Source organism: Artemia franciscana, chromosome 3 (genome assembly GCF_032884065.1).
Source record: "Artemia franciscana chromosome 3, ASM3288406v1, whole genome shotgun sequence".
NCBI lineage: Eukaryota > Metazoa > Arthropoda > Branchiopoda > Anostraca > Artemiidae > Artemia > Artemia franciscana.
In genome coordinates this window covers 41,785,161-41,809,141 of record NC_088865.1, presented here as the reverse complement: position 1 = coordinate 41,809,141, position 23,981 = coordinate 41,785,161, and the positions used below count along the sequence as shown (strand labels likewise).

Genomic DNA, 23,981 nt, shown 5'->3' with positions numbered 1-23,981 from the left:
AAGATATTTATTGTTTTTTGTTGGCTTTCGATAGATAGTAAAATCCAGTTTATCAGCATTACGAATAATTAACACATCTAAAAACGGTAGTATATTTTCTATTTCAACTTCTAGGGTGAACTGCAAATTTCGGTCATAAGTGTTAAGATGATCTAAGAAGCACCGAAGTTCAGCTTCCCCATAATTCCAAAGTTAATTTACGTCATCCATATAACGACCCCAATAGACGTGTTTTAAAAAATAAGAATTTAGTGCCCAATTTTCAATGTTCTCGACCTAAATATTTGCCAGTAGCCCGGATAAAGTTGCCCCCATGGGTAACCCATTATTTTGCTGATAAAAAGAATCGCGAAATTGAAAATACATAGAAAACTTATTACGAATTTTAACCAGAGTCATTAAAATTTCACAATCAATTCCCGTCGCTGAAACCTCGATTAAGTGGTAATTTTCTTCTGTTTTGTTTTTTAATAATTCCTCAGAAATAGTCAAATCTATATTTGTATACATGGAAACAATGTCAAAACTACTAACTATTGTGTTTTCTGAAATACTTGTGTTACTAAATTTTTCAACCAAATCTGCCGAATTACGAATATAGTAATCTTGTGAATACAATAAAGGTTTGAAAGCTGTGCAAAGCTATTGCCCAATATTGGCAACGGGGGCTTTAGTACACGCTACGATGGGTCTTAAGGGAATACCCTGTTTATGTATTTTTGGTAAACCGTAGAGTTTGGGACAGAAAATACCACGGGGAAATAATTGTGGGGTAATTTCACCATTTTTTTTAGCTGCTTTAATTCATTTATAATATCATTAACAAACTGATCAGTAGGATCATGAGATATTGTTTTGTATGTAATTGCGTCATTTAGATGCGAAAGAATTTTGTTGTCATAGTCTGTCGTATTCATGACAACAAATGAATTACTTTTGTCTGCTTTAATTATTATAATAGAAGGATCTTTTCGGATATTAGACTGTATTTTTATGTCGTGCAAATTTTTCGGTGTGGAAGTAACCTTTTTTTTATGTCGTGCAAATTTTTCGGTGTGGCTTAACCTTTTTTTGGCTGTTATAAAGGGTATTTATAAGACCAGATCTAACTTGATCAGGGTTAGAAACAGATGGATAGTGTTTATGCAAAGCGGGATCTAGAGAGGAAACTATATCTGCCACAGGAACCTGTTTCGGTAGAAAAGAGAATTTTGGACCTTTTTCCTGTGTTTCAAATTCCTGGGGTTCCAATGTTTTAGAAGAGAGGCTAACAATATCAGGTCCAGGAGTGAATCTTGGAGAATAAATACGGTTTCTCATCGAAGATTCATTTCGCAACATTCCAATTTTTTATAAAGGCGTTCCTTGGACAAGCAAAAATCATGGCTAAACAAATTCCTTTCTAATCTAACAACTTGAGCAAAATAAACAGTGGACAGGTTTTCCAGCAAAAACGTTTCCAACGATTTTCTCTCTGAATGCATTATGTGTCTTTTTTTTTTTTTGTCCTTAATAATATGGACAAAGGTTTTTAACCGTAGTGTATGGGCGAATTGCGCTTCTTTCCGGGTGTTTAAATGTAACTTATATCTTAAAGACTAGGGAATAAGGTTTTCATTTCTACGGGATTCTTAAAATTTGAACTTGGTTGAACTTCGTTGAAGTAAGGATACTAGGGCTGTTTTTAGAAGAGTTTTTAAAAAACATATTAGTTATAATTCTCACAATTTGATGTAAGTTTATTTATATATACATATTTTCTCTCTCGTTCTCGTATTGTGCTGAAGACGGCCCTTGGACATGGGCCGAAATATTCACAGAACTGATTTCCACTGTCTTGAAAAGATTTTCCCTATTGTTTCTACTTTGTATTTGTTTACAATGAAGATTACATTCTAAAAGAAGAATTATGCTAGCTTGGATTCATTAGGTGATAGGTTATACAAACTAGCCTCATTTACTCATTCCGGAATGTGTCTACCCAAAAACTACATTATGCTTATAACTTACCTTATAGCGACTCTCACCCTACCTATGTAGTGGCTAAATGGTTAAGTTCCATTGCCTTTAGCATAATATTTCACCCCTTAAACAAGTCATTTCACGCTCGGCATACTTAAAAATACAAGGAGAATGGAGATGGAGATTTAAGCTATGATTCTTGCAGCAGGGAGGTTTTGTATAGAAAAACGGTGTGAGTGACCTTCTAGAAAATGTTTTTAGTTTACTTTAGAAACTGTTTTTAATTTACTTTCAAAACTTGTTGATTCCTATTTTAGGCGTAATATCTCAAATTAGGGATTTTTTTTTTACACTGCCTTTCCATGACAAAAAAAAAATTTCAAATGAGGATAAGTCCATATTTTAGACAGTGAAATTAGACACAAAAGTCTGGATATTTCGATTGTACATATAGCGGTCGCCATCAGCAGAAATACTAAAGTATTAAAATTAAAACTAACATACCTATACAGAACAAAATAATGACTTCCGTTCCACAAATAGTTTACGGTTCATTCACTAGATTTGTCTGAGAGACTTCATTAACAGGGTGCTTCCAAAGTCATGAGTTGTAAGTTTTCTTCTTTAACTGAGCCTAAATGCAAGTTGGATTCCCAATGAAGGTGGCAAAAACAACCTCTTCTTCTAATTGCAATTAGAATGCAATTTCTGCTAATAATAATTGCTGTACGTGCGATTGAAGTACCTAGAATTTTGTGTCTGTTTTCACTGTCCTCGTCTAGATCCTCATCTAGAGTTTCAACATTATTACTACTATATTGACTTTTCCATACGGTAACACAGACACACGTAACGCAGAATTCTATGTAGAGCTCTACTTGGCGCTGCTTATTTTACGGGCAAAATTTTCTCTGTAGCATTACATATCATAGCATAAAGTCTTAATTTATATCAGTGCGAGAGGTTATACGACACATTGCGGTGGATGAACATTATATATATAAGGCTATAGTTACCAGAGCTTTGTGCCTCAACAGCAGTAACATGTTCTGCACGTGGTAAGACCAGATCAATACATCCATGACAGAGTTCTCTTGCAGTCTTTTCTTCTACTCCTTGATGCTTAATCATATCCTCGAATTTAAGCAAAGCTCTTCCATCTTTGAGAGTTTCACCGAGAGAAGCAATACCCTCATCGATTGTTTTCACTTTGTTCATTGAAAGTAAAAGAATGCCGCCTGGAAATTGAAAATTTTTGACATAAAAATTTAGAATTTTGAATATTTTTCTGAAATTGGTAGTTCTTGAATTTTGAAATTGGGAGGTTTTTAATATACCTTTTAATGTGAAACTTAAAATTACAGGAAACTAATTAAAAGCCATGGTTGGAAAATAGAAGTGACAAAAAAACAAAGCGAGAAGAGACAAGACAACACTAGCAATGCACAAAAATTTAGGCTAAGACTAAAAAAAAAAAAAATTGTGTTCAAATTAAGCCTTATTCACATAGAAAATAAAATAGCTTTCACATTTTTTTTTATCTGTAAAATGACATAGAAGCGTAGGCTATAAAAATTTTGTCAGAAATTTCTAAGTGCAAATGAATACTGAGAAAAAAACTTATAAGTGGTGATTTAAAAAGTTTTTTGAATGCTGGATTTTGTTTTGCTCATTTTTTTCATAGTTTGCCTTTATGGATTTTATTTTCACAGACTTTACAATATAAAATTAATATTTAATGGTCCTAGAAAAATATGTTTTTGAAAAATGTTGATTGTGTTAGCTTGGCATTAAAAAAAAAATATTTTCACAGAATATTATTTTTTTAATTATTGATTCTTGGTAAAAATATTGTTTAGATCAAAATTTTGAAAAAGAAACGAGCTGTGAAATGAATCTGAAGAACTACTTTCAGTAGGGTTAGTTCACTAGTCAGCATATAAAGCAGGTTAGGTTGTCAAATTACTGTCTTGCCTCTTAATGTAACTTGTATTGCTACTATACTATTATTTAATAGATATAATATTATTTAAAATTACAATATTATTTAACAGACTTGAAGAATTATTTGATCAAAAAAGAAATTTTTTAAACGATAGCAAAGAACAGTATTGAAAATTGAAACAGCAAAAATTATCATGCAAAACGTCAAACTTAAACCGAACATTGCCCTGAATAAACCATGAAAAGTAATCACAATGAAAAATCCTTCACATATTTTCCCGGTATTCCTCTATCTTCATTTTGTATTGCATTTAGAGCAGGATGTCTACTGCAGCTGCTGCTCTACACTCCAAACAAACACTATTACTGCTCCACAGAAAGCAAACCAGAGAATTGTTTTGTTGCTGCTGCCAGATAAGAAAAAATGAAAGACAGAAAAATTGGTAAGCCAAAATACATTTTCTTATTTGTCTACAACTTACACTGAAGGTAAGAAGCAGTAGAAAAGAGAGGAGTAGGCTGAATCGAAATTGAATTGAAACTGCTGAATTAAAAATTGATCAAAAAGTTCGTGATACCGAACTGTAGTAAGGAGTGACCCAACTCAATAGTATACGAAACCCAAAAAATTGGAATTTTAATACCAATAGTTACGTCAAAAGAATTTCATTTTTACGCTGATTCTAAATACATAAGTTTCATCAAATTTAGTTTTACCCATCAAAAGTTACGAGTCTGAGAAAATTTGCTTTATTTTAGAAAATAGAGGGAAACACCCCCTAGAAGTAAAAGAATCTTAACAAAAACCGCAACATCAGATTCAGCGTATCAGAAAACCCTACAGTAGAAGTTTCAAGCTCCTATCTACAAAAAAGTGGAATTTTGTATTTTTTTCCCAGAAGACAGATAGATCACGGAGGCGTGTTCATTTGTTGTTTTTTTTTTTGCTTTTTTTTTCCCAGTGGTGAAATTATCGACCCAGTGGTCCTAGAATGTCACAAGAGGGCTCATTCTAATGGAAACTAAAAGTTCTAGTGCCCTTTTTTGGTGATCAAAAAATGGAGGGCACCTAGGCCCCTCCCCCGCTCATTTTTTCCCAAAGTCACTGGATCATAATTTCGAGATAGCCATTTTTTTCAGCATAGTCCTATAAAAAACCTAATAATTATGTTTTTCTGACGCCTTAATCCTCCATAGTGCCCGGGGAAGGGATTGCAAGTTACAAACTTTGACCATTGTTTACATATAGTAATGGTTATTGGAACGTGTACAGATGTTTTCAGGGGAACTGTTTAACGTTAAAGGGGGGCTGGGGGAGGAAGTTACGTTGGAGGATCTTTCCATGGAGGAATTTATCATGGGGGAATAAAATTTCCATGAAGGGGCTGTAGGATTTTCTAGCATTATTTAAAAAAAACGAGAAAATAAATGAAAAAAGTCTTTTCAGGTGGAAGTAAGGAGCAGCATTAGAACCTAAAACGAACAGAAATCATTACGAATATAAGGGGAAATCGTCTCCTCCACAACACCTCACTCTTTACGCTAAAGTATTTTTAGTAGTGTCAACTATTTATTTTACGACCTTTGTGATTCAGGGGTTATTCTTAAGGAACTGGGACCAAACTGAACCTTAAGCGTAAAAAATACCACAGCATCCGATTCAGCGTATAAGAAAACCCTACAGTACAAGTTTCAAGCTCCTATCTACAAAAAGTGGAATTTTGTATTTTTTCCAAGAAGACGGATCACGGATGCGTATTTATTTGTTTTTTTTGTTGTTGTTGTTTTTTTCCCAGGGGTGAAAGTATCGAACCAGTCGTCCTTGAATGTCGCAAGAGGCTCATTCTAATGGAAATTAAAAGTTCTAGTGCCCTTTTTTGTGGCCAAGAAAATTGGAGGGCACCTAGGCCCCCTCCCCTGCTCATTTTTCCCAAAGTCACTGGATCAAAATTTTGAGATAGCAATTTTGTTCAGCATAGTCCTAATAAAAAAACCTAATAATTATTTTTTTTGACGTCTTAATCCCCCATAGTCCCCGGGGAAGGGACTGCAAGTTACAAACTTTGACCATTGTTTACATATAGAATGGTTATTGGAACGTGTACAGACGTTTTCAGGGGAAATTTTTCACGTTAAAGGGGGTTCGGGGAGGGAGTTACGTGGGGGGATCTTTCCATGGAGAAATTTATCATGGGGGAAGAAAATTTCCATGAACCGGATGTAGGATTTTCTAGCATTATTCAAAAAAAAATGAGAAAATAAATGAAAAAAAAGTTTTTTCAGGTGGAAGTAAGGAGCAGCATTAAAACCTAAAACGAACAGAAATTATTACGAATATAATGGGAAATCGTCTCCTCCACAATACCTCACTCTTTACGCTAAAGTATTTTTAGTAATTTCAACTATTTATTCTACGGCCTTTGTGATTGTGAAACTGAACCTTCAGTGTAAAGAGCGAGGTATTGACGAGGGAGAAAACTCCTCAAGGGGGAAATAAAAGTTCTAGTTGCCTCTTTAAGTAACCGAACATTGGACTGCAAATAGGCCTCCCCCCCACCCCTTTTCTTATCAAAATTGTCGGATCAAAACTATGAGAAAGCTATCTAGGCAAAATAATTTATATGCAAATTTTGTTTTAATTATTCATGTGTCGTGAGCCAGAATCAAAACATGCATTAATTAAAGAAACGTTCAGAAATTAGATAAGAAAAAGCTTTTTAACTGCAAGTAAGGAGCGACATTAAAACTTAAAACGAACAGAAATTATTCTGTAGGCCTATATGAAAGGGTTTGTCCCCTCCTCAACGTCTCGCTCTTTACGCTAAAATTTTTTGTTGTTTTAAAAAGTAGAGTTGTGAGAAAGAGTCAAACTTTAGCGTAAAGAGCGAGGCGTTGAGGAGGAGATAACCCCTTTCATATATGGAATAATTTCTGTTCGTTTTAAGTTTTAACGTCACTCCTTACTTGCAGTTAAAAAACTTGTTTTTTTTTATTTAACCTCTGAAAGACTTGATCTCTGAAACCTATTTCGGTATAGACCGTTGCTTTTTACCAGTGTTATAAAGTCATCTCTCTTTATAGAAAACTTGCGGTTTACAGTTGATAATGCCTGGTAGGTAAACAAAGTAAATGAATCTGTAAATGTTTTTGATCAGACTGATGATAATTCACCGATCAGCATCAGCAAAAGCATCCATAATTTTAAATAGTGGTTACATACAAAAATGAGAAGACAATAAGGAATTGAAAAAAATCCTCATTATCTTCTCTTTTTAGTAAGAGTGACTAAGAGCTAACATTAAATAGTTTCCAATGATTGGGCGTTCTTAAATAATTTATTGTCAGTTTTAGGCTAAATTTGAAACTTTAAAATGAATGCATTCCTACACAACTTTTAGGTCTGGTCGGTGGCAATTCACTGGTCGGTAGCACATGATATGCATGAAAAGGGGTAAGGATGACTGATAAGCTGATAGACTGATAGATGACTGAAAGCTGATAAGGGATAAGAATGACTAACAACTGAAATTGTTGTTTCTATTGAACTTTGGTTCTAATATTAATAGTTCTTGGTTTAAAATACATTTTGCTTTAAAACCTTAAAGTAAAATGAAGGTTCGAACAGCTTTTTGATTAAGGTGATAACAATTCAGTGATCAGCAATAAAAAAGTTTATAATGATTAAATTGCTATCAACTAAAATATATTTTCCCGTTTATTATTGGTTAAAAATCATTCATCACTGGTCTTACAACTGTTTAGTCTTCAAAATTTTAAAATGTTTATAAATGTGAGCTGCTTTTCAATGAGGCTAGTGACAACTTATCAGTCTAAAGCAACAAAAATTTTCTTAATAGTAAAGAATGACTAATATCTGAAATCATTGTTCTTATCAAATAAAGAAACAGTTTTTTTTTAACTTAAGAGTTGTGAGAAATAGTCAAACTTCAGCGTCAAGAGTGAGGCGCTGAAGACGGGACAGCCCCTTTCATATACGGAATAAATTCGCCTCGTCTTAAGTTTTAAGCTTACTCCTTACTTTCAGCTGGAAAAAAAACCGTTTTTTTTTATTCAATTTCTGAACATTTTTGAATTAATGCAGATTTTCGATTTGGCTCACCGCAATGAATTATTATAACTATTTAGCACATTAATTTTACTTTTTTAGCTAAGTGCCTATCTCAAAATTTTGATCGGGCGATTTTGAGAAAACAGGAACGAGGGAGGGGTCTTAGTTTCCCCCAATGTTTTGGTCACTTAAAAAGGAGACTAGAACTCTTATGAGTGTTTTTATTAGTTATAAGCATACGCAGCTTACGAATTAACTTACGTAAAGAACTTCTACATTCGTATATTTTTATTACGCATATAAGGGGGTTTGCCCCTCGTCAACACCTGGCTCTTTACATCAAAGGTCAAATTTTCTTCATTCTTTAAGAATGGCCCAAATTACAAAGGGTTAAATCAGAATAAATAGCTCTTATGAAAATACTGAAAAAAAACTTTAGCGCAAAGAGCGAGGCATTGACGAGGGGGCGATCCCCCTCGCATACGTAATAGTTTCTGTTCATTTTAAGTTTTAATGTTGCTTCTTACTTTCAATTGAAATCCGGCACCTTCACGGAAAATTCCCCACGAGAAATTCCTCCATGGAAAGATCCTTCCACTTGATCTTTTCCCCTGACCTCCCCCCAGAAAAATCTACCCTGAAAACATCTGGGTACTTCCCAATAACCAATTCTATATGTAAGTAATGGGCAAAGTTCACAACTTGCAACACTTCCCCTGGGGTCTGTGGGGGATTAAGTCATCCTCAGAGACAGAGTTACTATTTTATTTTATTTTTACTACGATGAACAAAATGGCTATCTCAAAATTTTGATCGGGTAACGTTGGGGAAAATAGAAGCGTGGGAGGGGGCATAGATACCCTCCATTTTTGTGGTCCCTTAAACAGGGCACTACTACTTTTAATTTCGCCTCGAGTTTTCGATATTCTAGGACCGCTGGTATACAATAGATATGATATTCCGGACACGATATTCTAGGACCACTGGGTCGATACGATCACCCTGGGAAAAAAAAAAGCAAAAACAAATAAACACGCTTCCTTGATCTTTCTTCTGCCAATAAATAAAAAAATTCCATATTTTTGCAGATAGGAGCTTGAAACCTGTACAGAATGGTTTTCTGATACACTGAATCTGATGGTGTGATTTTCATTAAGATTCTATAACTCTAAGGAAATGGTTCCTCCTTTTTTCAAAAATACGGCAAATATTCTCAGGCTCGTAACTTTTGATGGGGAAAACTAAACCTGATCAAACTTATATATTTGAAATTAGCATCCAATTCTTTCTATGTATCTACTTGTGTAGAAATTCTATTTATTAGAATTTCGGTTACCATTGAGCAGGGCTGCTCTTTACTTTCAGTTCGTTACCACCGAACTGTTTGATTGATTTTGGGTTTTTAAATCCAATGCAAAATAATTACTGATATGGTTTCAGATATATGTTCAGAAAACCAGTGAAAACCAACGACTGATATTTGTTTTATAATTGTTTAGGTATATTATTTCTAACTATTATTAATTAAATTAAATTATTTTACTTAAATTATTTTAATATTATTTTGGTTTATTTAGATTATTCTATTTGAATTATTTTAGATTATTATTTTGAAATATTTTACTACTTGTAATAAAGCTTTAAATTAATTTAAATAAATTTAATTAAAACTGTTATTAAGTATTTAATTTAATTTAACTTGAATTATTTATGTGTCTTATGTATTTTGTTCTTAAGTACGTCAAGTATTTTAAGCTCACCTAAAGTTGTAACTAGCTCATAAATATCATTATTATGCTCTTCCCGTCGAAGAATTTTCACAGCTTCTCGAACCTCTAAAGAATTTCCAATGGTTTTCCCAAGAGGTGCATCCATGTTGCTAATTATAGCAGTTGTACTAATTTTTAAATTTGCAGCAGTTGAGACCTATATAAAATTTTCATATTTAATAGATAAAATGAGAAAAATAATTCAGATATAATATAAAACGAATGTATAAGGAAAGTAAGATCTTCATATAAAAGTATCTCGTCAACAAATCATCAATTTTCTTAGACTGAAAACAGGTACAAAAGAAGAATAGAAATTTCCTGTTATATATCAAAACTTCTGATGCCGGAAAAACAATTTAATTTTTCTCCTGGCTCGAAAAGCTCTTAACTTCAAACAATGGTACCTGAGCTTTCGATCAACTTTTAGCACAACAAGACACATCTAGTGGGTTAAGTACCCGTCCTCTTCAGATTAAATTGTTAACAGGAATTATAGCAGAGATTAGACCTGTTAATTAATTTATTACTTAGTTTTTTTTAATAAGACAGAAAAAAACATCAGCCCAGGATAAAGTTTGGTGTTAATAGTAACAAGCTTGATGGTAGATAAATTGACCTCAGTGTTTAGTCATGTTTAGTCCTTGACATAATGTGGTTTCTCGTAACCCCAAAATGTAACTCAATCTTTAAAGTTACAGTATACTGTTTATAGAAACAAGATTGACCATCAAAATGGTCAGCTTTGATGGTCAGCCATTCAATTTTTTTCTGTTTATTTCGGATTTTAGTATTGACAGGGCCGAATTAAAATTTTTGGCACCTCTATGCCATAAATCTTTGGAACCCTTAGGGGAGACACAGAGATTTATGGAGAAATCACCTAAAATTCGGGGATAGAGAACAAAAGGCAACTGATGAGTGATGAGCCAAAATTAATGCAAGAGACAGGTGATATCCAACTCTCAGCTGCCATTCTTGGTAAACATCTGACAGTTTAGAAGCAGCTACGGATTTTCTGTCTTGTTTTTAAAGTCAATTTTCTCTGAATGGGTAGAGCATTAGCAAAGAGACTTTGACAATAAATCACATCAGCCCATGTTTTATTTAAAAAAATCGCTCAGTGCTTCTTTTTTTGCGCCCCTCAGCGTTTCAAATCTTATTCCTTCTCAAGATATTCTAATTTCCTCTAAATCTTTCCCTACGTCCTCTTGCCACCCCATTCGGGGACGACCTGCTTTTGTTTGGCATAAAATAGATGGCCGAAAAGAACGATCTTTGACAAACTATCATCCTTCATTTGCAAAACATCTCCAAGCTCTCTCCTCCACCTTGCTCTTATTATAGCCCAAAGAAGTTGGATAGAAAGTTTGGAAGCTAGGAAGGTTTTTGTTTGGCATGCAGTCAGTGAAACAAGTAGCCAAAAATATGCATAGAGACTTCCTCTGGAAAACATCTAACAAGTCCTTCTCCATCTCCGTTTTATTGCCCCTCATATTACTGCATATTATTTGTCTACGAGTACAATGCACGCATAAAGTTTCAGCATCGATTTAATAACTTTAAATAGGAACATGGATAATCATAACATTGACTTTAGTTCACTTTCAAATGTTCACCCTTTAGTTTACAAGATTTAGCTACAGCATTTGACAAGACCTCAAAGGTCATGCCACAAAAGGTCCATTGCCTTCGCACCCCTGAAAAATAATTTATGGAAAGGGGACAGGATAATATTTAATGTCTCCATCCTTGTTTCTTTCTCATTTAGTTCCTGGAATTATACCTTTTTACAGCTAAAGAAAATTTTGAACATATTTTAAATTTTAAGATTAGTAAAGCTTCTATTTTCTTATAGCCTTTGGGTCCTAAGAATCTACTAGAAAAGAACCCTGAGCCCTGAATTTCGAATATAAAAAATCAGAAACTCCTTCATATACCCCTGGTCCCTGAACTTCATTCATGTGTTTCCTATGAAATTGAGTCTAGTTATAAAGTATAGCTACCAATGACTTGGACAGAACTTTAGCATCTGCTAGCGACTTCTGATAGGAACCGGTTCCAACTTTAACATCCAGAACTAGAGCCCTGATATTCTCAGCAGCCTTTTTTGAAATAATAGAAGCAGTTATTAGGCCAAGACTGTCAACTGTAGCTGTGACGTCTCTAAGGGCATAAAGGCGACGATCGGCAGGGACAAATCCGTCAGTTTGACCTGCTATAAAACATCCAGCTTTTTCGAGGCAGTTACTCATCTCTGATGAGCTAAGAGAAACACGAAAACCTGAAAAAAGGTTTTTCTTATCTTGTGAATAACTGAAGATTAAAATTAATTGCTTTGTGGATTATGTGACATAATCAATATGAAAAATAACAAAAGTTTCGTCAAACTTCAAACAGGGTCTTTAACCATTTCAAAATGTAGAGATCAGTACAGTTTATAGGATTTATTTCAGTAACAAAAATTTATGATCTCGTTTAAAATTTTTGCTTTTACTCTTCTTGCTATTAAAAATATGTAATACAGCTTTTGTTCATACTACCAATGGTGTGGAACAGAACTTTGTGTGGAAACTTCAAATACAAAATGTGTTGGGAAATTAATTGGCTTGCTAATTTGCATACAAATATTTTATCAGGTCTTGCAAGCATAAGATAGAAATAAAGAATAATAATAACGACTGCAGTTGCCAAAAATTTAAATAAAAACAAACCATTACCAGGAAAGTAAGATTTTAAATTATTTAAGGATAGTCATGAATAAAACTGATAAGAAAAACATTTTTTTTTCTTTTTTTCTGAAAGAAACCATGATTGGTGGATCAAAACTAGGTCACTAGTTGAGAATGCAACATGCAACGTTTGATGAAACTGACACCGAAAATGGCTGAAAGGCCAGGGAGTTTGATTCCAGTCCTTCAACGGAAATCCTTCGGAGCATATCTAAAGTTTAAATATTCTTGTTGTTTCTCACGTATCTTATCGTTAGTTAGAAGCTTGGGAAGAGTACCTCTCTCCCCTCAATGAAAACCTAACTTGGCACAGCATAAATTTCCGTGGGAAGGGGGGAGGGGCAACACCTCTAAAAACAAAATTTTAAACCCATTTTTTTTTCAAATATCCTCAAGTCATTCATGACAATATTAAGGGAGTTATATTACCCCATAGCCTCTTTTATTTGTAAAAATATGTCTGGTTTAAGTGTTAACTGTAAATGTTAATATTCTTATTAATTATTATGATCATTAATAATCATTAAGCTAAGAACTGAGGGAACTTAAGAATCTTAAGAAGTTAACCTTACCAGGAATGCTTTCCAACTTATCCAAAGTTCCTCCTGTAAATCCAAGTCCACGTCCACTTATCATGGGTACTTTAAGACCCAGCGCCGCCAGAGCAGGAGCAAGTAGAAGTGATATTTTATCACCAACACCACCAGTACTATGTTTGTCAACTAAAGTATCTTTCCATTCTTCAGGCCATTCCATTAAACTGCCTAGAAGATGACATAGATCAAATACCAAGATAAGTACCAGAAAAAATCATAACTTACCTAGAAATTAGTTCCTTCTGAGTCACCTGTGGGACAAAACGAATCAAAGAAGCATCTGTAGACATTTTGAACGCTATTGCGGCGACGAAATCTTTCCCCTGGAGTTTGGGTGACGTTTGTGGCCATCAGATATCATGGTTATACACTGCATCTGAGTGTTTTTGTCCATCTCCCACTTTGTGGACATCCATATGGCTGAACTTCGTTCGGTATTTTTACTTCTCCCTCCAAAGAACGTGTCAAAGATAATTCCATCTTTGCTTCTTCACCGCTTTAAGAGTAAGTGGCTGGGAAGTTCACAGGCAAATCTTCACGCTACTGACTTTTGTCCCCATCAGACGTTTATAGTTGTATATTGTCTAACTAAGTAAAATATATGTCCGGATTCTTTTTACCAGGCAAAATCCCGTCCTTCGTTTAATATTTGCTAATTGGCATTGTCCAGTAGCAGCAATGATCCTCTATCCCTTCTTCTTTCCTTACAATTATGAATGGGTATACATTTTTTTTATGTACAAAATCTACGCTTTAAGGCAAACACTGAAAAGAAGGCTTCATACTTGAAGGTGGCCACTTTTTAAGGTTGAAATAAATAAAAGAAAATATAGGTTGAATTAAGAATTACGGTCGAAATAAAAGGAAAATAGGTATTTTCAATAAAAACACAGAAAAAAGGCCAAAATTTAAAGACGGGAGTGGCAAAAACCAAAGGGGATGGTTGCTCCTCCCCCCATGGTCGTACCTGGCCACCCTATATAATGCACACATTCCAACATTTGTGTCAATAATACAAAGCTGTGTATTTATGGCTTACGATTGGTGGTCTACAATACAATATTTTACCTGTTGTGGCCATTGCTTGGGTCAGATGAACAATTTCTTTGCTTGATAATCCATTAAGAAAAATGGCCATGAGCATGGCACCTAAAAAATAAATTATATGTTAGTATATATTATTTTAATTTGGATTTACTATTATCTGTTGATTAGAGAAAAAAAAATAAAACAGATTTATAGACAACTGACCATGGTCATTGCACTAGGAGGTACACTTTTTTACTCTCGATGTAGAGAAAAGTAGAAGCCTAAAAATAATTGCAAAAAAAATGGCACCAGAAAACGTGATTACATGGTTACATACTTACTTAATCATAGTTATTCCGTAACTTTCCAAAGCTATTATTTTACAGAGTCAGATGAACAAAAAAATAACATTAAATAAACAAATACATAAATTCAACGTAATCATACAACAAAACACCCCGAGGAAGTTAATATTTACCTCGAGGTAAGGGCATTACAAACGACTAGTTTGAACCAAATATCAAAAGCTTCAAGGTAGAGGATAAAACATTGTGCATTACTAATCCAAATTAGTCTGTTTTTGTCCACATGTTTTCGGATCCTTGAAATAATAATTGCTAAGGTCCTCTGTCCCATATTAAATCTGAACACTGATTATTAGGACAGTTAATTAACACAGGCTAGAGGGTTTTCTATCCATGTCCCTCAAAATTAATTCATGGTTTGGATGGTACTCCTATATTTATAAAAAAGATGAAGCCTGTTCACAAGTCTTGTTATCACAGGTTGTGTAGTATTTTTCCAGTTCTTTCTGGTCAAGCCTCCACTGTTCACTCCTGTAAATGATACACATGAAGGGGTGCAGTGCGTAGTATCTTAGTTAATATCAAGATGATAATAATAGATTCACTATGTGATTCGTTTCTTTTTCTTTAATAAACTTTAAAGTATAAAACATCCTTTTTTCTATGTTTGATTGTTTACAAGCATACCATTTTTAACAGAGTTGGAAGATTTGCACTATCAAGATGAAATTCACTTGTTTTGTATGAGGTGTAAGTCTCCTCAAAGATTTTAAATATATTTATTTTAAGGTATAAGATTTAACACAGTACGTAATGAATCACTTTATTTTTTAAAACAATGTAAAGTACAAAAATGTAACAAATAAAAAAAAACAACAATGTAAACAAAAAAGTGGATGGTATTGCGAGTTCAAGACAAAGAGTCTCAGACCAGTCCAAAAACTGACAACTTGGTGCATACGATAATAATCGTAGCTACTATCTTAGCTAATCAACTTGTAACGTTCAGGTGCGGTAGAGAGGGATGCAACACAATTTTTCTGGAATAGAAAATCCAAAATATCAAAATAAGAGTCCAAGCCATGAAAAAGGATACTTTACTAGCCAATTTTTACATTATTTTTAAATGAGACCAATCTTGGAAAATATTTGGTACCTAAACGACAAATAGTTTCTAAAAACTAATTTAAAAAATCTTTCCGAAAAAAAAGTGTTTCAAAGACAAGTAAAGGTCATATTAAACTTCAAATCAGCAGATACGAATACCTGTTAAAATTCAAACTCACAACGACAGAAATTACTCTTAAAGAACAAATGAAACACAAAACGAACAGAAATTAAGCTAGATCTACGTTGCAGGGCAACGTGAGGTGTTGCGGCAACCGTTTTTCGGCTTCGCCGAGTAAAGTGTTGCGAGAGCAACACTTTGGCTTTGTTTCCTCGCTTTGATTAAACGCTGAAGCTGTTAATCTGTAAAGATATTAAAATAAATACTAGGCACACCAACTCGCAAAAGTTGCAAACCTCTCATTGCAACTAGCAAAAGTTTCAAATCCCTCATCGCTGAAGATGATTGTAGCCTAAAAGCTGATTATTACTTACAAGTCCCCTACATGTCTCACCATTGGAACCAAATTGGTCCTACCATCAAATGCACCGAAAACAAATAATAGGTACACCAACTAGCAAAAGTTCCGAACCTCTCATTGCCGAAGATGATTATGAGCTAATAGCCGACTATTGTTCAAAACTCCCCTATATGTCTCACAATTGGTATCGTCTATTTTTGGTTTCAGTGTGTACCTTAATACTGAAGTTGTCAACCCCTTTAAACTTTCAAACTGGTATATATCATGAAGGAATTTTTCTACCAAAAAATAGATGATATACATTGATCAGCTCATCAAGAGCTGTCGACAGCCGTCGAAAAAAAAATTTCTGTCTTACTTCAAAAGTTGACTTTTTTGCCATAGGCAAAGTTTCTAACGTCATCGCTTAGAAAGGAGCAAAGGATAAACTCTAATTTCTTTACCAATGAGAGAAATTTTAAGCTTTAAGAAGCACATCTGATACCATGTCTGGATCAGTCTATTTTTGGTATCAGTGTGTACCTTACTACTGAAGTTGTAAGCCCCTTTAAACTTTCAAACTGATAAATCTCATGAAGGAATTTTTCTACCAAAAATTGAATGGCATATACTTTGATCAGCTCATCAAGAGCTATCGACTACCATCGAAAAAAATCTGTCTTAGTTCAAAAGTTGACTTTTTTGACGTAGACTAAGTTTCTAACGTTCATCATTTAGAAAGGAGCAAAGGATAAACTCTAATTTCTTTAGCAATGAGAGACCTTTTAAAGTTTAAGAGGCATACCTGATACCATTTCTCTACCGCAATTTCAAGCAAGAAAAACCGAAAGATAAACTCAACTGGAATCACGAACAGAAATGGGTAGAAACAATAGAGTTTTGGCCCCCGGCAAGAGTTCTACGAAGCTTTCCAAAATGCAAAGTCATATTCATCAATTCAGCCTAAGGTCCACACTTTCCATAAGAACCGCAGAGGTTACACCCTTATCACTTTCTAGAAATAAGCTGAAATCGGTGTGCTAGGAAAAAAAAAACGGCAAAACCAAAGTGTTGCTCTCGCAACACAATAAACAATCGTAGCAAAAAAGCAAACAAGAAGTAATAATGTAAATAAACGAATAAATCTTAAAACAATTAATGCTTTAATTGAATAGGCAAATAAAGCTTCAAGCGAAACAAATATTTTGCTATTAAAGTATAAATGAAACGCAAAACGAAAATAACTTAAATAAACGATCAATGCAAACAAACATACAATAGATACTAATATCAATGAACAAATAAATCTTAAAACGACTCAGACTTAAACTGAATATGCAAATCTAGCCTGACACGAACAAAAATACTGCAAACAAGAGTTTGGGTGTCGCCATCTTCTCTCACTCTTTAAGTCTAAAACTTAATGCGTCATTTGTGCTTTACTGAAAATTATATGCGTCTTGAGCAATCTTGGAAAGTACAAACAAAATCAAATTGAATATTTGATATATAATGATATTAATTGTTGAAAGATCATCAGTTGACACTTTTATTTCACTGTAATTTATATTTTGATTTTCATTGCTGTAATAACTGGAAAAGAAAATATTTGTAATATAATTCATTTTCAATGATGTGCCAATGAGCAGTAGGCTTTAGGTTTTACAGTTAAGGAAGGGGGTAGTATCTAAACTCTTATTTGTAGTGAAACTATATTTGTCTTAAATACTCTTGGAAAAACTAATAAAATTAGCGATGTATAATGATATTAGTGATATTAGTGTAATTTTAAGGTTTATTTTCAATATTAAGTACAAAAGAAAGTATTTAGAAAATAATTCGAAATAATCCTTCAAGCGTAAAACTACCACAAACCAATATGAATAAATACCTGAAACTCAAAACGAATATAAATTACAGTCAAACTCAAAACGAGCAGAAATTAACACGAGTAGGGCTGATGACCCTCATGCCTCCTCAAGACCAGAATATAATTTGGGCTTTACTGAAAAACAAAAAAGGAATAACCGTGGATTGTCTGTTTAACTGACATATACTGATATTTATTCCTCAAAGTTTTGATAGTTTTTTATTTATGATAGTAAAAACATAAAAATATTTAAAATGTATTTTGCTTAAACTCCTGTATTGATAGTATTAAAAGTATACACATAGTGCCTTCTGACTAGTTCAAGATCTCCAACAACTTACACTTAAAGCAGGGGCGGATCTACAGGAAAATCTTGGGAGGAGGGGGCAATGTCACAAGGGAACCAATGAACAAAATCTGGGGGTGGGGGGATGACAAAGGTGCCAATAATTGACCAAACTGACAAATTTATTCTAAAAAGCAGTGAAAAAAGAAAGGAACAGGGAAAGAGGGCACCAGAAAAAAATCTTGGAGGGCGGAAGCAGGCCCTTCCACCCCCTGGATCTGCCGGTGCCTTAAAGATCTAACTTAATAATATAAGTTATTCTTCAGATACTGCTTTGTCGGCTTTTTGAAATTCTAATGCTCACAGTTTGTTTTGATTTATTTCAACATCCGCCTAAATATTCCTTAAAAGCTTCACCTTAATGCCCTTAGCTTGCGCAGTCGCAATAGTTATTGCAGCGTTAGTAGCAGTATGCGCATAGCACCTTTGGTTTTCTCAACATCTTCTTCAACACACGCAGAAAGTTTCGGTCGTAACTGAGGAGGCCGCGCACTTTGGTTGCTACGTAATGACAATGCACACGTAGATTGTTAAATAATACTTTAAGAGATTTCATTTTGCTTTCAATGCATTTTTTCTCAGGGGACCTTTATATTCCAAATATTATTGTCCGCATTAGGATTCGAAAGAGATTTTTCCTCAATGGAATGAAGCGATAGAAAGTCGAACTATGAAAGTCTTTCTAATATTACTATTCGAAGAATACTTTCTACCTGATAACCTATTCCACGCATGGAGAATTTCTTGTCCCACTTTCTAGAGTGATTAAATGGATGGCGTGTTTTCCTATTTCATATGTCTTTAATAATTGACGTGCCGGGAAGAAAATTAATTACTAGAGATTGGTTATATTTGGTGTGCACCTGCTTGTTAAGCAATCCTTTAGAGGGTGCTATCAAATAATATTAGGGGTTGTTCTCGGTGCATTTCTTAGTAATAGAGTCTTTAAAAATATTGTAACTTGAATGCACAGTCAGAGATGAAATAAAAGTGAGAGTATCATTATGGCTAGAGCATGGTATATCCTCATATATGATCAAAAGTCTTTCTTTTCCTCTTCACTACACAGAATTTTACGCTTATTTTAGTGTCAATCTAGAGCAAGCATACCTATGCACATAGGCTACAAGGTGCTTAAATTGCATTAGCGAAATATATTGAAGATTCATTCTGGAACAAGAAATTGAAGGAATGGAGGGATTTTTTGTACATGCAATTTATAATAATAACAAAAATTATAAAATAAAGAAATCACAGAAAATTAATTAAAACTGAACAAACGAAAAGACAAAACATGAAAAAAAGCTGATATAGGATAAAAGAAAAGCAAACTCAAGCTTAATTAAATAAAGGTAAAATTATGCTATATTCAGAGGTATTTCTGAGAGGTTTTAATGAAAATACTTCGTTTCTTTCAGCCAAGACTGCACATTTCAGGTAGAAAAACTCGCATTCGAATAATATTTTTCTATCGCGTAATCTCGTCAGAGCTAAATTTGAGCCACATTAAGAGATATTTTGGAGAGCTTTTAAGGAAAGTGCCCCGTTTCTTTGACTGAATGTTAGATTTCAGTCCCTTTCAACCGAAGAAATTCTTTTAACACCTCCCCACGGTATCTTTAAGCCGTAGAACTTGTTTTTCGAAGGCAACTCACGTCACCGTGGCAATATCTAGCTACTCCATGACATCCCAGCGATACATATTATCATTCATACGGCATTTTTCAGATATTTTCATTATAAAAATGTACTTTAAATCCATTGATTCATTTTTTCATTAGCCATCCCAAACATTATGCCTCCTATGACAATTCATACCACCGTGGCACACACTGAGTGGCACATGACACTCTCTGGCAATCCTCATTATTCCTAAGACACTTTTAGGTAATTTATTGTTAAAAATGTGCTTTAAACCTATTGATTCGTATTTTTGCAAGTCACCCTCAACGTCATGCATCATGTCAAATCATACCAGCCTGGCAACATGTGGCTTCCTTGTGCCATCTCTGTGATATTTCTTATCATTCCTATGGCCTTTTCAGATATTCTCTTGTTAAAAATCATGCTTTAAATCCATTGGCTCGTGGTTTCGCACGCCACCCTCAACGTAATGCACCATGTCTACTCACGCAACCGTGTCTCACTACGACTGACACTCTGGTCCTTCTGCCACCCCATCATTCCTAAGACATTTTCTAGATATTTTTTTAATAAAGTGATGTCCGACTCCCTGCCACCTACTTCTGCCCCCCGTTACAGCGGTTCCACCTCCGGTTCTACTGGCTTCCACACCAGTTCAACCAGTTCAACCGGTTCTAATTCCCACTTCGTCCTTTTTGATCCCAGTTCCCAATCTGGTTCCGTTTTTGTCAGTTCCAGATCCCCCAATCCTGTCCCTGATTCCACAGTTCCGACTCCGGAATCAATGCATTCATTTCGTAATGATATTCCACATTCCATTATTTGGATAAAATATTATATTGTATTTCTTTCTTATTTTTCAATTATTTTGGGGTCCGGTAACAACTCCAACATTTAGAATGTTTATTCAAAAGTCAGAGAGGCAATAAAAGGAAATTTCAGGGACATAGGTATCACTACGAGGCTCAGAGATGGTCTATTAGAGTCTGAGACGGTTTAGCAGGTTTTTTTTTACCAAAGTCAGAAAGAGATGAGCTAGATTTTGGGAGAATTTTTAGCGACACAGGAAAATAGTCCTTCTTAGAAAATTTCCAGACATGCTTTCTTAGAGAGTGATTTACACTTTTTCAAAACAAAGCAAAATTGTCCTTCTTAGAGAATTTTAATTAATTTTTTTAGAATTATACAGAATTGTTTAAAACACAGGAAAATGCTCCTTCTAAAAAAATTTTTATAGATCTTTTCTTAGGGAATGACATAAATTTGTTCAAACCGTAAGGAAATAGTCCTTCTTAGAAAATTTTTGAGATGTTTTCTTAGCGAAAAATATAAAATAGCTCTAAACATAGAAAAATAGTCCTTCTTAGAAAATTTTTAGAGATGTTTTCTTAGAGAATGATGTAAACTTCTTCAAAACACAGGAAAATAGTCCGTTTTAGAGAATTTTTAGAGATGTTCTCTTAGAGAAGGATATAATTTTTTTCAAAACATAGGAAAATAGTCTTTCTTTGAGAATTTTTAGAGAAGTTTTCTCAGAGAATGATATAAACTTGCTCAAAACATAGGTAAATAGTGCTTCTTAAAAAATTTATTAAGATGTTTCCTTAGAGAATGATAAACACTTGTTCAAAACATAGGAAAATTGTCCTTCTTAGAAAATTTCAAAATATGTCTTTCTTAGAGAATGATATAAACCTGTTAACAACACAGGAAAATTGTCCCTCTACTTCCAGATGTGAGATCATCATGTGAACGGAGATCAGCACCTCCAGTTGAGAAAAGGAAGTAGTACCGTTTGTTAATAGGCTTTCCTTTCTTCTTTTCTTTTTAATAGGTCATTTAAAAAAAATTAAACCAAAGGAATTTATTCCTATTTTAGCGAATAGCAAACTATCGCTACAGACTAAACACTTTGAACGTAATCGAGAAATTCAATAGAGCTACTAATTTTTCTTGCATGAATTTAAAATCTAGAGATCACACAGTTACTCAAACACAGAGAGGTTGACCTATGTTGACAAAAAGAAAATCTCTGGAAAACCTCGTGGTTCACATTTTGAAAACCTCGTCACACTTACATTTGTGTTTATCTGGACCTACATTCTCCTTCATTCCCATTTTGAACCGATAAAAAAGGAAGCTAATTACGATTGGTTACGCCGAAACATTGGATTTTGAAAATTTTGAAAAGTAGGTGTTAATTAAATATAAATGATATTGCAAAGTTCGTCTGGTTAGGTATGAGATATTGTGATGATTTTCATAAATAATTAGTTTTAGCGTCTCTTCAGTTTATGTTCTGTTGCTGTATTTTTTCGCTTGCTTTGTGTATGTCACCTTGGCCCAATTGGGCTTTCACGTGAATAAATCCATGTATCTATCATTGATGTCTAACTGAGAAATCATATCAATTGGGCCTGAAAATTTGATTTCTTCCCATTTTAATATCATATGTATGATTACACCAACCTTCCTCGACCCCTCTCAAATTTATTTACTTTAATTTCGGGCTTTTTATTTTCTGGTCAACGTATTAATATTAGCTTCGGAAGCAGTTCTCCACCTATAAGGCTGTTTCATTTAATTCTGTTCTCTCTCGTGAAATTCCAACTTCCTTTTCTTCTTTTGCTACGAGCCAAGAGAACAAATAAAAACATTAATTACTAGCACTTCATTTGCTATACAAAAGATATTGATGGTTCAAGTAAAATAATTCCGACACAACTCACTCTTGTTGAAGGAACAAAATAATTCAAATTTCATTACTTTGTAAGTTATGTTTGTCTCAAAGTGAAGAAATGAGTCCCAACTAAGCTGCGAACGGATCATTTACAAGCCGAAATCAGGTAAATACGAAGGGGAGGAGATGGGATCTTGGTCAACCAGCATTATAACCAAGGTTTGTTTGACGATCTATAAAGCACAGAAATTCGTCTCAACCAAGGCCGTATCCAGGTTCTTAGGAGTTTTGAGCCCCCCACCCCCAGAATGTTTTTCTGACTCGTAAATACATAATAAAAATGAATATAAACAAATATTTGAAAATTTTTATTAGTTTTTTGTAAAATCCCCCCAAAAAATCCTAAATACGCCTCTGGTCTTAACCAACATCGAAACAAGATAATTACAAATATAAATCAGACATTTAAGAAGGGAACAGGCTGAAAGAAGACATAGAGTTTCTGATCTAGATATAGAATTATAAGCGATATCGTCTAGATACAGAAGATATAGACTTTTTAGAGTAAAACGTACCGGGTCGAACGGAATAAATGCCTAGTCGACTAACTTCTAGATCCCATGGATATAGGTTTAACGATTTGGGATTTTGGTTGGCTATGGGGACAACCAATAAGCTCTATGATCGGTAATAAAACGCAGTATGCGCAGTAACTGGTCGACAGGCTTTTTTATTCAAACTAAATTTTGGGAATCTACGAAGTCTAGGAAGTAGTCTCAACTCAGATGTGGACAAATATTTCAACCATAGAGCAAAATCACCCAGTTATCACAAAGAAGGAAAGGAAATGTCAATCAAATTCTGATTACGAATACTTTATCATAATTACCGACGTTCTGCCAAATTCATTTACAAACAATATCTTTAAATTTCGAATGAATCAAGGAAAGTATCCTAGATTATAAAAAAATAACGGAATAAGAATCTAGACTGTCAGATTTATTTTTCGCTTTTTTGATCCGTCGAGCCAAAATGTCAAATTTTTATAAAAAGCCCTGTAATCACTCAATTTCCCTTTTCTTCATATGCTTAATTTTTTGGGGATAGTGAAACGTCTTTTTTATTTCCTCTGGAATTAATTCCTGAATGCAGATCTGAGTAGAAATAGTCAATGATTTCCCCATATTTTCACGTGGTTTACTTTTTCTATGATATTAACACACTTTTTATGCCCTTTTGTCAATTTCTATGTGCTATTCTAGATTAAGTGTTAGTTCTAGTCAATAAAAAATTTGAAAAAAAGAGAATCTTACCAACTTGAGCATCATCGGCACCATTATTAACAACTTGCTGCACAAAAAATTCAATATCTTTTTGATTTAACTCTAGTTTGTCTCTTTTCTTTTGAATTGTGTCTGGTATGCTTAACATCTTTACAACATCTCCTCAATTACAAAGAACCGCAGC

General features: G+C 34.0%; 1 protein-coding gene across 2 annotated transcripts in view; it reads right to left on the bottom strand.

Annotated features, from left to right (window-relative positions):
* LOC136025277 (thymidine phosphorylase-like) overlaps nt 1-23,981 on the bottom strand; it is a 36,474-nt gene extending 12,493 nt beyond the window's left edge. The window contains exons 1-7 of one of the 2 annotated variants that reach the window (XM_065701158.1): nt 23,828-23,958; nt 17,866-17,979; nt 14,141-14,221; nt 13,049-13,240; nt 11,751-12,028; nt 9,736-9,901; nt 2,979-3,200 (exon numbers count right to left, since the gene is read on the bottom strand). In XM_065701158.1, the coding sequence (XP_065557230.1) occupies nt 2,979-3,200; nt 9,736-9,901; nt 11,751-12,028; nt 13,049-13,240; nt 14,141-14,216 (934 nt within the window). In that variant the 5' untranslated portion in view covers nt 14,217-14,221; nt 17,866-17,979; nt 23,828-23,958. Of the gene's footprint in view, nt 1-2,978; nt 3,201-9,735; nt 9,902-11,750; nt 12,029-13,048; nt 13,241-14,140; nt 14,222-17,865; nt 17,980-23,827 lie in introns of both variants that reach the window. The other variant, XM_065701157.1, reaches the window with a different exon arrangement.